A 15630-nucleotide genomic window follows, 5' to 3' on the forward strand; every position below is an offset into this window, starting at 1 on the left:
TTTTGCATTTGTGAATGCTTAGCTTCTCTGTTGTGAAGAGGTTCCATTGGATGGAAACCCATTGGTGTACTTCGTGTACCTCTTTCCCTTAATTGAAGAGACCCATTTCTACCTCCGCCCAGCAAATGGCAAGGAGACTCTGATGTTAAGGAGCCTTTGACCTACGCTTCTTTCTAGCTATCTCATGACATCAGTCTTTAGGGTGAGGTTTTTCCCCAATATTGAGGTGGTCTGAGATCCAAACCAATAGCGTTCTTCAGATGTAGCTGTCTGGGTTTCCCATGGACATTGATTGAAGAGGCTTTCTTGTTCCCATTTGGATAATCTCCCCTTCTGTGTCAGAGATGAGTTGACGATGGATGCTGGGGTTTGTTTCTGGACCCTCAACTTTATTCCATCGATCTGGATCTGTGTGTGTTGTTGTATTCCCAATAGCATACTGTCCTGCCGCTGCTGCTGCTGCTGCTAAGTCACTTCAGTCGTGTCAGACTCTGCGCGACCCCATGGCCTGCAGCCTACCAGGCTCCTCCGTCCAGGGCATTTTCCAGGCAAGAGTACTGGAGTGGGTCGCCATTGCCTTCTCCGATACTCTCCTGAGGATCCTAGTTTGGTCGTCTAATTTCCTTTCACACAACCTTGGATGTCCGTATCGGGGCCTTTTCGTCGGATTGTATTGACAATTTAGGCTCTTTTCTGTTTCCGTAACCCCTTTTGCAATTCTTTGTTCGGTGCGAAAATGCATTGGCATTTTGGGAGGAATAGCATCGAAGCTGTGGATTGCCTTGTGGGGCTGTGACATCATTTTACCAATAGGAATTTTTCAAGCCCTGAGCACAGCTTCTCTCTCCAGTGATTGGTGTGGGCTTGATCTTCCTTCTTCCATCTCTCGCCGTTTTGTGAGAACAGGTGCATCCTTCCCTTCTGGGTTAGATGGACTCGTGGATATCACTTCAGTGCATGGCATTGTCAGTGGGGGTGATAATTCCCTTCTCATTGGAAGACTTTGCTGTGAGTATTAGAAATGCAAGTGACTTCTCTTCCCCTTCCTCCCTGTCCATCTCTCAGAGCCACCGGGAAACAGAGGCCTCATCCACGGTCACACAGGCCTGAGGGGGTGCAACTAGACTGTTGTTTCTTCAGGCCCTCAGTGCTGGACATCATCCGGGATCCTCTGTGTGTGTCTTCCTCAGTCTGGTGTCCCTTCAGACCTTTCCCTAGTTTTCACAGGCTTGTTGTGTTGGTGTTCTTTGTCTGTTTGGAGACACATCCTTGATAAGCTTTGTGTTTCCACTCATTCGTCTGGCGATGTATGACCTGTCTTTTGCTTTTGTCATGAGGTCTTTCCCACAGTAGATATCTTTGATTTTGCCAAGTCCACTGTATTCTCTGGGTTTTTTTGTGGACTGCCTTTTAGTTTTGTGTGTGAAGACTCAAAGCACGTGTCCGGTTTCTGCTCATTGTTCTTCTAGATTGGTGACAAGTTTTCACGGAAAGTTTGTCTAGGGATAAGTGGAAGTGAACTCGGTGTAAGGTGTCAAGTCTCCATCTCCATTCATGTCATCCCCTGCAGTTTCCAATTCCCTGTTCCTGAGTGGTTTTGGAGACCTTGTGGGGAGTTTGGTTGCATTGGAGTTTGCATTACCACCTTGATTCGATTCACACTGTTCTGCCGTCAGGGACACTGTCAAGGGGGAGTGAGGAGCAGCCTGCACTTCCAGCAGTGACCACACGGTGGGGCGAGTGCTGCTCTCCCCTCTGGGAGCCCCAGGCCACAGGCATCCCAGTGAGGAGCCAGCTCTGTGCTCAGCTGAAAGGAGTTAGTCTCTCAGGGGCCTCTGAGCCCTTGCCTTTGGATCACCCAGGGTGGGCATTGACTGGGACAGAAAAAATTGCCCTGAATTCCATGGACGGAAGAGCCTGGCTGTGTAGAGTTCGTGGGTTGCCGTGAATCAGACACAACTGAGGACAGAAAAATTCAATACATTAAAACACTTTTGGGGGGTGGGGGTGAGTGAAAGGGGGTGATGTGGGTTTTTTTGTCTTATATAACAGCCAAGGGAAATCTAGTTTAAACCTAAATTCACATAGACGGGAAAGGTATAGCTCTCCGTCACCCTATTAAAAAAAAAAAAAACTACTAAACTTTTCTGAAAGTTTATTTACTAGCTTCCTTGAGCAGTTCATGGTGAAGCTTTTTTTTTTTTTTTTTCTGTGACATTGGCCTCATTAAAAAGTACGGTTTGCCTTTACTGGATAATTTTGTTCATTGGTTTCTTAGGGAACCTTGGTAATATTTGAGTTTCCTGGGGAGTATGGTCACATGACCTGGCCCTGGCCAATCGGTGCGTTCCACCTCCCTGGCCACTGTGATTGGCTCCGGGCTGGGGCAGTGCCCAATCGGGGCCCAGGGCCGGGCCTGACGTTGGAAGCCAGGGGAAGACGAGCTGTCGTCCTGCTGGGGTAGGGGAAGGGGTGGGGCCGGGGGAGGTCAGGCTCCAGCAGTGGGAGGGGCGTGAGGTCCGCCTGCGGCAGTTGGTGACCTTCCCGCTCCCCTCAGGGCAGAGCCGCCGGCCTGAGAATGAGGGCGCTGCTGAGCCCAGGGGCTGGGATGGCCCGTTGCTGCTGTGGTCCCAGAGCTCCACCCGAGACCTGAGGGAAACCTTCTGCCCGTGAGTCCTCTCCCGCTTGTCTGTCAGCTTGTTTGAAGCATGCTGGGTTTTCTGCCCAGCTGGCTAAGGGGAGTCCCTGGAAATGCAATGGTGTGGGTTTTGGCAGACTTCAGGGAAGACATGCCAGATGAGCCTGGGAGACTCCAGCTTAATCTGGATTCAGGAGATATCTCTTCGGGCCAGCTAGTAATTGTAGGATAAGCCTAATGAGTCTTCACAGGATGAAGAGAGTAACGTGCCAAGGTAGCATTCGATGTCCTCATTCGAGAGGATGAAGCTGGTGCTCAGAGAAGGGGGGAACTTGGCCACAGCAAGGAGGTGTGCACCCAGACAGAACCCCCAGATCCGGCCATTGGAGCTCAGGGAGGCCACTGGTGTGGCTTGTCCCTGTGGCAGGGGCCGAGGCACGCAGCCCACCCTGATTCCTGTGGGGGCCTGACTTGGGAAGTGCCATCTGGTAGCTTTGAGACTCACCAAACCAAATTGCACTGGAGAGAGGAGGGACACCTTCCTTCATCCACCCCCCACCCCCGCCGGCTTCCCACATACCCTGACCCCTTTCTCTCGATTTCGGAGCCATTTCCAGAGTCCCGCTCATATGACCTCATTCGAAGTGCACTGTGGACGAGCTGCCATCTGCAGCTGCTACCACAGCGGCCAAGGGCTTTAGCTCCCGAGTACCTCCCTTCCTTTGGAACTTGGGGGCCCTCTACTCCCCACTTGCACACCACAGACCTTTGCTGAGGATTGTGGGGACCCTCACTCAGTTTGCAGCACGTTGTAGCCATCCCTGTCCTCCCTTGAAACTCAGCTTGTGAGCTCCTTTGGAGCAGCGTGGCCCACCTGGCTGCAACGGAAGAGACACAGCTGACAGTGAAACAACAGCTTAGATCTGAGAGCCGGAAAGCTCTGTCAAAAGGGACCTCCCTCTTCACGCCGTAGAGGCTGTAGGAGCCGCCAGGGTTTCGGAACCAGTGCTGGGGCCAAAATGACTCCACAGCTGTTTTCCTTCCTGGGGAGGGTTCTGGCTTGAGTGGGAATGGCTCAAGTCTAAGGTTCTGAAAGCCCACTGTGTGCAGATGCACGGTACACAGAGAGGAGAAGGTGGAGTCCTGCCCTGGAGGTGGTCACAGCTCACGGATGAGCCAGGCAGGCAGGCAGGCAGGGCATGAGAACACCTGAGCTGCCTTCATGAGTGAATGGTGTGGGGGCAGAGGAAGAGAAGCCGGTCTGCTCCCTCATGTGGTGCCCAGGGCAGGTTGTCCCCAGAGGAAACCCTTACGACGGTGAGGAGAATCCCTGCTGTTTCCCAAGGGGTTCCGTCGGTGCGTGTCTTCCCCGGAGCGCTCAGGCCGTCTCTAAAGTACACTGGCCATGGGCATTGCCTCTCCTTGGAACTTCCCATGTGTTTCTCTTTTTTATGGAACAGTGATTTTCTAGAGGGGTTCTGGGCCACAAGGATGTTGGGTCATTTTCTAGCCTTCTGTCATGAAGAACGCTTTCCTGGGCGTTGGGGTGGTTTGTTGTTCCAGCTCCCTTTCTTGGCTTCTTTTGGGAGCTGGTGCAACAAGACGAGCTCAGCCTCTGCATTCTGGCTGAGATGTCACCCTTGAAACAGCAATGCCTGCCTGGAGATAATGATGGCAGTGGCCAAAAGGGCTTCGTTTGGCACATGGTATCTTGAAAGGACGTACACCGTCCTTTCAGATATCAAAGGCTAGTTCAAATGACATAAAAATGAGAACTCTCCAATGGAGTCTTACAGTAGGTGGAGAGTCCGAAAAACACTGCTTCAGTCATTTCACGGAGAGTCATTGATTGGGGACACCAAGAATATAGGAAGGAATGCACAAAGAAAAGATGAAATTGTGTTCAGGATCGGGGGAAGGGATGAACAGGGCGTGCTTGCCTTGAATCCAGGCTTTGTTGGGGGGTGGGGCATAAAGATCAAACGGGTCTGAAACTACCAAGTGGTGATGGTAACACAGTATCACCAGAGTTACACAACAGTGTTCCCAAATTGCAACAATGATGAGAAAGTTTACGAATCCCAACTTAACCAACAAAAATACAGGAAACCATACAAAAAAGAAAACATCACCAGAAAGGTGGAAACAAACCAAATGCAAAGCAGTTCAGGGGAAAGGAACTCCATGTCCCCTGGGGGCAGACCGAGTTGCCGGCGTCCACGGTGAGCAGACAGGGATGGAGGCTGCAGAGCCGACCGCTCCCCTGGACGTGGTGTTTCCGGCAAGGGCTCTGGGTGTCTGTCCAGAGCGGGGGCTCGTTCTCCCTGCAGGGGTGGGTGAGTCATCGTGGGCGTCTGGGTGTTGCGCGGGAGCCAGGGCAGGCTCTCCCTGCCGAGGCGGTGACTCCTCCTCTGCCTCGGGTTGTCCTGCCAGAGCCCGAGCAGGTACAGGTGCACGTGGAGGTGGAGGTTCTGGCTGAGGGGGTGGGACATCAGTGCCTGGGGCTGGGGGTCCTGCAGGCACGGAGATCCGATCTGCCCAGTGTGCTGGCCAGTACCCAGCTGGCCTGGTGTCTCTGCGAGGGCAAGTCTCGGTTCTCCATCTGCCCTCGGTGGATCCCTGGGTCCTGCACCTGGAGCCACCACCTCTGTAGGGACAGGTCTGGGAAGTGGAGCCTGGTTCCAGTTGGAGGTCAGTGCTAGAGCTGGGGGAGAAGCAAAGTTTGCCCACAGGCCAGCCTTGGCATGTGCGTATCCCGGGACAGAAAGCTTCCAAGAGATTCCCAAAGAATACCCAGCGTCGGATGTCTTTTGGGACTGAAGTGTGCAAGACGGGGGGCGGGGGGTGTGAGGCCAGTGCTTGCTGCAGGCCCAGCAGCAGCTTTCGGGGACTCGTCCCTGTGTAGCTCAGCACCCCGTCCCCACACACTCCCGTGCAGCAGCCCCAGCGTCCTCACCTCTGTGCTCTGGCGTGCTGGGCTCCAGGTCCTCCTGCTGCCTCAGAGGCCGGGGTTCTCGGGACTCTGGGTCGGAGCCGGGTGTGCTGAGCTCCGTGGCAGCCTCAGACTGGGCCGGCGGGTGTATCCTAGGCGGTGTCTCTGCAGCAGGCCTTCCCCGCCTCCTCTTCTCCCCCGGTGGGGCTGATGCCTCCGTGGGCACGCTCACCTGGAGCCTGCACTGGGCCTCACGGGCGGGGGGGTGGTGCTCCGACCCCTCCCTCCGGGAGGTGGATGGGGTGTCCCCGTCCTCGGCCTCATCACGTGGGAAGCTCTGCAACGACAGTGACCGTCAGCCAGCCATGCTGGGAGTTTTCCAAGCTGGGCCTGGCCAGTGGAACCGCTGCTTCTGCCTGCTCGAACTTCTCTTCCCAGAAGGGTCAGAGACGTGTGTCTGCTCAGATCCCCACCCGGGAGGAAAGAGACCCACCTGTGGGTGTGAGGTCAGCCTGGGCGGCCGCCGCTGCCCGCACACTCCCCATCGGGCCCAGCCTGCTCTCCCCTGGGGTGTGGACACAACTTGTCCGCAGGCTTCTGACCCCACATCCGCCTGGGCTTCCTTGAGGGAGACACACCCCGAGAAACCCGCATCCACACACACAGGCAAAGGACCCGGTGTTTCCGGGTGGCATGGGCGAGGTGGCCTGGCCCGGCCTGGGGCTCCCCGTGTTACCTTTCTGTTTCTCCGGGCAAACGGCCAGAGGCCTCTCGGGGGTGTCCTGAGCCAACGTCGACAGGGTGCCCACGCACACTGCCTGTGAGCTCTCCTGAGGCCCCGGCCTCTGGGCATGGGCAAACAGCAGAACATCCTGGCAGCAAGTGATCTGGCTGGGGGCTCCTCTCCGCTCTGGAGGCCTGGATACCCGGGTTGCGGGTTCTGTTGGGTTCTGTTGCCGGCAGGTGACATCATCGCCTGGGGTTCGTGCTGAGGTCCCTTCCCCAAAACTTCCCAAGGGAATCTCTGGGTTTCTGACTGCTCGACCACCCCCCTTAGGCCATGTGCAGGCACAGAGACGCCCACACAGCCCAGCCCACAGCCCTGGGGAGGCCTGGGTGCAGCCAGGGCCTGAGCTCCGAGGGCCCTGCTGCTCTCAGACCAGGCTCCTTCTTCTCATAAGTGGTGTGGCCCTGGACAAGCATATGCCCCTCAGGGTTTCCCCAGTCTCTCCATCTGCAGAGTGGGGGTCATTCTCCCATCTGCTTCCTAGGTCTGTCGGCCTACGAGCAGCTCCATGCCTTTCCACCTGGGGCCGATATCACGTGGAGCTCGTGCGCTGAGACTTCAGAAAGAAAGATTCCATCCAGGGCTGACATAGCACAGAATGGGGCAGAACGAGGCCTGGATGTGCCGTGGTACCCAGGAAAAGGCACTCCCCCTCCTGACTGTTTTGAGACCCCGCATCCAAGTTGGAGGACCGAAAGGAAGACTCGAAGGTCTCCCTCTCTTGTAGAAAAGAGTAGCCAACTTTCTGGTCCTGTTTCCATTGAGATTCTGTTCAAGTGTCCCAGCTCGGCTTCTGCGGGTGGCTGAGCTTCTAATGGCTCCCTGCGTTCTTGTCTTTTCCTCTGCAAACCTTCCGTCCTTTTCCCCCTTCTGGGGTGGATGGGCGCTGTCATTGCTTCTACCTTCGAGACAGATTGAGGAAAAGTCTGGACCATCGACTCCTTTCCTCTCTTTGGTTCCGTGTCTCTCTCTGGCTGTGTCCCTCTCTTTTCCGTTCTCAATTCCCTCTGTGTCTTCCTCTTTCTCTCTCGTGTGTGAATGGATGGATGCTAGGAATTCCACATGTATATGATTAGATGAGGGTTATGTTTTAGGGATAGGTTAGAGGGAGAGAAAGGCTTCAGGTCGGAGTTGGTCATAGGGGAAGGGTCAAGGGTGGTGGTGGTGTTTCTTGGAATCTGAGTGCTGTGCATTCTTCGTCTCTTTCCATATGAACCCCTTCTCAGATACACCACTTGGAAGGAGTCTCTCGTGTTCCGTTTCCTATCTTTTGCATTTGTGAATGCTTAGCTTCTCTGTTGTGAAGAGGTTCCATTGGATGGAAACCCATTGGTGTACTTCGTGTACCTCTTTCCCTTAATTGAAGAGACCCATTTCTACCTCCGCCCAGCAAATGGCAAGGAGACTCTGATGTTAAGGAGCCTTTGACCTACGCTTCTTTCTAGCTATCTCATGACATCAGTCTTTAGGGTGAGGTTTTTCCCCAATATTGAGGTGGTCTGAGATCCAAACCAATAGCGTTCTTCAGATGTAGCTGTCTGGGTTTCCCATGGACATTGATTGAAGAGGCTTTCTTGTTCCCATTTGGATAATCTCCCCTTCTGTGTCAGAGATGAGTTGACGATGGATGCTGGGGTTTGTTTCTGGACCCTCAACTTTATTCCATCGATCTGGATCTGTGTGTGTTGTTGTATTCCCAATAGCATACTGTCCTGCCGCTGCTGCTGCTGCTGCTAAGTCACTTCAGTCGTGTCAGACTCTGCGCGACCCCATGGCCTGCAGCCTACCAGGCTCCTCCGTCCAGGGCATTTTCCAGGCAAGAGTACTGGAGTGGGTCGCCATTGCCTTCTCCGATACTCTCCTGAGGATCCTAGTTTGGTCGTCTAATTTCCTTTCACACAACCTTGGATGTCCGTATCGGGGCCTTTTCGTCGGATTGTATTGACAATTTAGGCTCTTTTCTGTTTCCGTAACCCCTTTTGCAATTCTTTGTTCGGTGCGAAAATGCATTGGCATTTTGGGAGGAATAGCATCGAAGCTGTGGATTGCCTTGTGGGGCTGTGACATCATTTTACCAATAGGAATTTTTCAAGCCCTGAGCACAGCTTCTCTCTCCAGTGATTGGTGTGGGCTTGATCTTCCTTCTTCCATCTCTCGCCGTTTTGTGAGAACAGGTGCATCCTTCCCTTCTGGGTTAGATGGACTCGTGGATATCACTTCAGTGCATGGCATTGTCAGTGGGGGTGATAATTCCCTTCTCGTTGGAAGACTTTGCTGTGAGTATTAGAAATGCAAGTGACTTCTCTTCCCCTTCCTCCCTGTCCATCTCTCAGAGCCACCGGGAAACAGAGGCCTCATCCACGGTCACACAGGCCTGAGGGGGTGCAACTAGACTGTTGTTTCTTCAGGCCCTCAGTGCTGGACATCATCCGGGATCCTCTGTGTGTGTCTTCCTCAGTCTGGTGTCCCTTCAGACCTTTCCCTAGTTTTCACAGGCTTGTTGTGTTGGTGTTCTTTGTCTGTTTGGAGACACATCCTTGATAAGCTTTGTGTTTCCACTCATTCGTCTGGCGATGTATGACCTGTCTTTTGCTTTTGTCATGAGGTCTTTCCCACAGTAGATATCTTTGATTTTGCCAAGTCCACTGTATTCTCTGGGTTTTTTTGTGGACTGCCTTTTAGTTTTGTGTGTGAAGACTCAAAGCACGTGTCCGGTTTCTGCTCATTGTTCTTCTAGATTGGTGACAAGTTTTCACGGAAAGTTTGTCTAGGGATAAGTGGAAGTGAACTCGGTGTAAGGTGTCAAGTCTCCATCTCCATTCATGTCATCCCCTGCAGTTTCCAATTCCCTGTTCCTGAGTGGTTTTGGAGACCTTGTGGGGAGTTTGGTTGCATTGGAGTTTGCATTACCACCTTGATTCGATTCACACTGTTCTGCCGTCAGGGACACTGTCAAGGGGGAGTGAGGAGCAGCCTGCACTTCCAGCAGTGACCACACGGTGGGGCGAGTGCTGCTCTCCCCTCTGGGAGCCCCAGGCCACAGGCATCCCAGTGAGGAGCCAGCTCTGTGCTCAGCTGAAAGGAGTTAGTCTCTCAGGGGCCTCTGAGCCCTTGCCTTTGGATCACCCAGGGTGGGCATTGACTGGGACAGAAAAAATTGCCCTGAATTCCATGGACGGAAGAGCCTGGCTGTGTAGAGTTCGTGGGTTGCCGTGAATCAGACACAACTGAGGACAGAAAAATTCAATACATTAAAACACTTTTGGGGGGTGGGGGTGAGTGAAAGGGGGTGATGTGGGTTTTTTTGTCTTATATAACAGCCAAGGGAAATCTAGTTTAAACCTAAATTCACATAGACGGGAAAGGTATAGCTCTCCGTCACCCTATTAAAAAAAAAAAAAAAAAAACTACTAAACTTTTCTGAAAGTTTATTTACTAGCTTCCTTGAGCAGTTCATGGTGAAGCTTTTTTTTTTTTTTTTCTGTGACATTGGCCTCATTAAAAAGTACGGTTTGCCTTTACTGGATAATTTTGTTCATTGGTTTCTTAGGGAACCTTGGTAATATTTGAGTTTCCTGGGGAGTATGGTCACATGACCTGGCCCTGGCCAATCGGTGCGTTCCACCTCCCTGGCCACTGTGATTGGCTCCGGGCTGGGGCAGTGCCCAATCGGGGCCCAGGGCCGGGCCTGACGTTGGAAGCCAGGGGAAGACGAGCTGTCGTCCTGCTGGGGTAGGGGAAGGGGTGGGGCCGGGGGAGGTCAGGCTCCAGCAGTGGGAGGGGCGTGAGGTCCGCCTGCGGCAGTTGGTGACCTTCCCGCTCCCCTCAGGGCAGAGCCGCCGGCCTGAGAATGAGGGCGCTGCTGAGCCCAGGGGCTGGGATGGCCCGTTGCTGCTGTGGTCCCAGAGCTCCACCCGAGACCTGAGGGAAACCTTCTGCCCGTGAGTCCTCTCCCGCTTGTCTGTCAGCTTGTTTGAAGCATGCTGGGTTTTCTGCCCAGCTGGCTAAGGGGAGTCCCTGGAAATGCAATGGTGTGGGTTTTGGCAGACTTCAGGGAAGACATGCCAGATGAGCCTGGGAGACTCCAGCTTAATCTGGATTCAGGAGATATCTCTTCGGGCCAGCTAGTAATTGTAGGATAAGCCTAATGAGTCTTCACAGGATGAAGAGAGTAACGTGCCAAGGTAGCATTCGATGTCCTCATTCGAGAGGATGAAGCTGGTGCTCAGAGAAGGGGGGGACTTGGCCACAGCAAGGAGGTGTGCACCCAGACAGAACCCCCAGATCCGGCCATTGGAGCTCAGGGAGGCCACTGGTGTGGCTTGTCCCTGTGGCAGGGGCCGAGGCACGCAGCCCACCCTGATTCCTGTGGGGGCCTGACTTGGGAAGTGCCATCTGGTAGCTTTGAGACTCACCAAACCAAATTGCACTGGAGAGAGGAGGGACACCTTCCTTCATCCACCCCCCACCCCCGCCGGCTTCCCACATACCCTGACCCCTTTCTCTCGATTTCGGAGCCATTTCCAGAGTCCCGCTCATATGACCTCATTCGAAGTGCACTGTGGACGAGCTGCCATCTGCAGCTGCTACCACAGCAGCCAAGGGCTTTAGCTCCCGAGTACCTCCCTTCCTTTGGAACTTGGGGGCCCTCTACTCCCCACTTGCACACCACAGACCTTTGCTGAGGATTGTGGGGACCCTCACTCAGTTTGCAGCACGTTGTAGCCATCCCTGTCCTCCCTTGAAACTCAGCTTGTGAGCTCCTTTGGAGCAGCGTGGCCCACCTGGCTGCAACGGAAGAGACACAGCTGACAGTGAAACAACAGCTTAGATCTGAGAGCCGGAAAGCTCTGTCAAAAGGGACCTCCCTCTTCACGCCGTAGAGGCTGTAGGAGCCGCCAGGTTTTCGGAACCAGTGCTGGGGCCAAAATGACTCCACAGCTGTTTTCCTTCCTGGGGAGGGTTCTGGCTTGAGTGGGAATGGCTCAAGTCTGAGGTTCTGAAAGCCCACTGTGTGCAGATGCACGGTACACAGAGAGGAGAAGGTGGAGTCCTGCCCTGGAGGTGGTCACAGCTCACGGATGAGCCAGGCAGGCAGGCAGGCAGGGCATGAGAACACCTGAGCTGCCTTCATGAGTGAATGGTGTGGGGGCAGAGGAAGAGAAGCCGGTCTGCTCCCTCATGTGGTGCCCAGGGCAGGTTGTCCCCAGAGGAAACCCTTACGACGGTGAGGAGAATCCCTGCTGTTTCCCAAGGGGTTCCGTCGGTGCGTGTCTTCCCCGGAGCGCTCAGGCCGTCTCTAAAGTACACTGGCCATGGGCATTGCCTCTCCTTGGAACTTCCCATGTGTTTCTCTTTTTTATGGAACAGTGATTTTCTAGAGGGGTTCTGGGCCACAAGGATGTTGGGTCATTTTCTAGCCTTCTGTCATGAAGAACGCTTTCCTGGGCGTTGGGGTGGTTTGTTGTTCCAGCTCCCTTTCTTGGCTTCTTTTGGGAGCTGGTGCAACAAGACGAGCTCAGCCTCTGCCTTCTGGCTGAGATGTCACCCTTGAAACAGCAATGCCTGCCTGGAGATAATGATGGCAGTTGCCAAAAGGGCTTCGTTTGGCACATGGTATCTTGAAAGGACGTACACCGTCCTTTCAGATATCAAAGGCTAGTTCAAATGACATAAAAATGAGAACTCTCCAATGGAGTCTTACAGTAGGTGGAGAGTCCGAAAAACACTGCTTCAGTCATTTCACGGAGAGTCATTGATTGGGGACACCAAGAATATAGGAAGGAATGCACAAAGAAAAGATGAAATTGTGTTCAGGATCGGGGGAAGGGATGAACAGGGCGTGCTTGCCTTGAATCCAGGCTTTGTTGGGGGGTGGGGCATAAAGATCAAACGGGTCTGAAACTACCAAGTGGTGATGGCAACACAGTATCACCAGAGTTACACAACAGTGTTCCCAAATTGCAACAATGATGAGAAAGTTTACGAATCCCAACTTAACCAACAAAAATACAGGAAACCATACAAAAAAGAAAACATCACCAGAAAGGTGGAAACAAACCAAATGCAAAGCAGTTCAGGGGAAAGGAACTCCATGTCCCCTGGGGGCAGACCGAGTTGCCGGCGTCCACGGTGAGCAGACAGGGATGGAGGCTGCAGAGCCGACCGCTCCCCTGGACGTGGTGTTTCCGGCAAGGGCTCTGGGTGTCTGTCCAGAGCGGGGGCTCGTTCTCCCTGCAGGGGTGGGTGAGTCATCGTGGGCGTCTGGGTGTTGCGCGGGAGCCAGGGCAGGCTCTCCCTGCCGAGGCGGTGACTCCTCCTCTGCCTCGGGTTGTCCTGCCAGAGCCCGAGCAGGTACAGGTGCACGTGGAGGTGGAGGTTCTGGCTGAGGGGGTGGGACATCAGTGCCTGGGGCTGGGGGTCCTGCAGGCACGGAGATCCGATCTGCCCAGTGTGCTGGCCAGTACCCAGCTGGCCTGGTGTCTCTGCGAGGGCAAGTCTCGGTTCTCCATCTGCCCTCGGTGGATCCCTGGGTCCTGCACCTGGAGCCACCACCTCTGTAGGGACAGGTCTGGGAAGTGGAGCCTGGTTCCAGTTGGAGGTCAGTGCTAGAGCTGGGGGAGAAGCAAAGTTTGCCCACAGGCCAGCCTTGGCATGTGCGTATCCCGGGACAGAAAGCTTCCAAGAGATTCCCAAAGAATACCCAGCGTCGGATGTCTTTTGGGACTGAAGTGTGCAAGACGGGGGGCGGGGGGTGTGAGGCCAGTGCTTGCTGCAGGCCCAGCAGCAGCTTTCGGGGACTCGTCCCTGTGTAGCTCAGCACCCCGTCCCCACACACTCCCGTGCAGCAGCCCCAGCGTCCTCACCTCTGTGCTCTGGCGTGCTGGGCTCCAGGTCCTCCTGCTGCCTCAGAGGCCGGGGTTCTCGGGACTCTGGGTCGGAGCCGGGTGTGCTGAGCTCCGTGGCAGCCTCAGACTGGGCCGGCGGGTGTATCCTAGGCGGTGTCTCTGCAGCAGGCCTTCCCCGCCTCCTCTTCTCCCCCGGTGGGGCTGATGCCTCCGTGGGCACGCTCACCTGGAGCCTGCACTGGGCCTCACGGGCGGGGGGGTGGTGCTCCGACCCCTCCCTCCGGGAGGTGGATGGGGTGTCCCCGTCCTCGGCCTCATCACGTGGGAAGCTCTGCAACGACAGTGACCGTCAGCCAGCCATGCTGGGAGTTTTCCAAGCTGGGCCTGGCCAGTGGAACCGCTGCTTCTGCCTGCTCGAACTTCTCTTCCCAGAAGGGTCAGAGACGTGTGTCTGCTCAGATCCCCACCCGGGAGGAAAGAGACCCACCTGTGGGTGTGAGGTCAGCCTGGGCGGCCGCCGCTGCCCGCACACTCCCCATCGGGCCCAGCCTGCTCTCCCCTGGGGTGTGGACACAACTTGTCCGCAGGCTTCTGACCCCACATCCGCCTGGGCTTCCTTGAGGGAGACACACCCCGAGAAACCCGCATCCACACACACAGGCAAAGGACCCGGTGTTTCCGGGTGGCATGGGCGAGGTGGCCTGGCCCGGCCTGGGGCTCCCCGTGTTACCTTTCTGTTTCTCCGGGCAAACGGCCAGAGGCCTCTCGGGGGTGTCCTGAGCCAACGTCGACAGGGTGCCCACGCACACTGCCTGTGAGCTCTCCTGAGGCCCCGGCCTCTGGGCATGGGCAAACAGCAGAACATCCTGGCAGCAAGTGATCTGGCTGGGGGCTCCTCTCCGCTCTGGAGGCCTGGATACCCGGGTTGCGGGTTCTGTTGGGTTCTGTTGCCGGCAGGTGACATCATCGCCTGGGGTTCGTGCTGAGGTCCCTTCCCCAAAACTTCCCAAGGGAATCTCTGGGTTTCTGACTGCTCGACCACCCCCCTTAGGCCATGTGCAGGCACAGAGACGCCCACACAGCCCAGCCCACAGCCCTGGGGAGGCCTGGGTGCAGCCAGGGCCTGAGCTCCGAGGGCCCTGCTGCTCTCAGACCAGGCTCCTTCTTCTCATAAGTGGTGTGGCCCTGGACAAGCATATGCCCCTCAGGGTTTCCCCAGTCTCTCCATCTGCAGAGTGGGGGTCATTCTCCCATCTGCTTCCTAGGTCTGTCGGCCTACGAGCAGCTCCATGCCTTTCCACCTGGGGCCGATATCACGTGGAGCTCGTGCGCTGAGACTTCAGAAAGAAAGATTCCATCCAGGGCTGACATAGCACAGAATGGGGCAGAACGAGGCCTGGATGTGCCGTGGTACCCAGGAAAAGGCACTCCCCCTCCTGACTGTTTTGAGACCCCGCATCCAAGTTGGAGGACCGAAAGGAAGACTCGAAGGTCTCCCTCTCTTGTAGAAAAGAGTAGCCAACTTTCTGGTCCTGTTTCCATTGAGATTCTGTTCAAGTGTCCCAGCTCGGCTTCTGCGGGTGGCTGAGCTTCTAATGGCTCCCTGCGTTCTTGTCTTTTCCTCTGCAAACCTTCCGTCCTTTTCCCCCTTCTGGGGTGGATGGGCGCTGTCATTGCTTCTACCTTCGAGACAGATTGAGGAAAAGTCTGGACCATCGACTCCTTTCCTCTCTTTGGTTCCGTGTCTCTCTCTGGCTGTGTCCCTCTCTTTTCCTTTCTCAATTCCCTCTGTGTCTTCCTCTTTCTCTCTCGTGTGTGAATGGATGGATGCTAGGAATTCCACATGTATATGATTAGATGAGGGTTATGTTTTAGGGATAGGTTAGAGGGAGAGAAAGGCTTCAGGTCGGAGTTGGTCATAGGGGAAGGGTCAAGGGTGGTGGTGGTGTTTCTTGGAATCTGAGTGCTGTGCATTCTTCGTCTCTTTCCATATGAACCCCTTCTCAGATACACCACTTGGAAGGAGTCTCTCGTGTTCCGTTTCCTATCTTTTGCATTTGTGAATGCTTAGCTTCTCTGTTGTGAAGAGGTTCCATTGGATGGAAACCCATTGGTGTACTTCGTGTACCTCTTTCCCTTAATTGAAGAGACCCATTTCTACCTCCGCCCAGCAAATGGCAAGGAGACTCTGATGTTAAGGAGCCTTTGACCTACGCTTCTTTCTAGCTATCTCATGACATCAGTCTTTAGGGTGAGGTTTTTCCCCAATATTGAGGTGGTCTGAGATCCAAACCAATAGCGTTCTTCAGATGTAGCTGTCTGGGTTTCCCATGGACATTGATTGAAGAGGCTTTCTTGTTCCCATTTGGATAATCTCCCCTTCTGTGTCAGAGATGAGTTGACGATGGATGCTGGGGTTTGTTTC

General features: G+C 54.8%; 1 protein-coding gene across 1 annotated transcript; it reads right to left on the minus strand.

Annotated features, from left to right (window-relative positions):
• Positions 1-11438: 11438 nt before the first annotated feature.
• LOC145533865 (uncharacterized) lies at positions 11439-15630 on the minus strand. Its single transcript, XM_081561210.1, has 3 exons — positions 13936-15630; positions 13224-13536; positions 11439-12971 (listed from the first exon to the last, which is right to left on the minus strand). The coding sequence occupies exons 1-3, from the start codon at positions 14170-14172 to the stop codon at positions 12340-12342; spliced, it is 1182 nt and encodes a 393-aa protein (XP_081417336.1). The 5' UTR covers positions 14173-15630; the 3' UTR covers positions 11439-12339.

This window comes from Giraffa tippelskirchi, chromosome 14 (assembly GCF_054371585.1).
Source record: "Giraffa tippelskirchi isolate mGirTip1 chromosome 14, T2T-mGirTip1v1.2.pri, whole genome shotgun sequence".
Taxonomy (NCBI): Eukaryota; Metazoa; Chordata; class Mammalia; order Artiodactyla; family Giraffidae; genus Giraffa; species Giraffa tippelskirchi.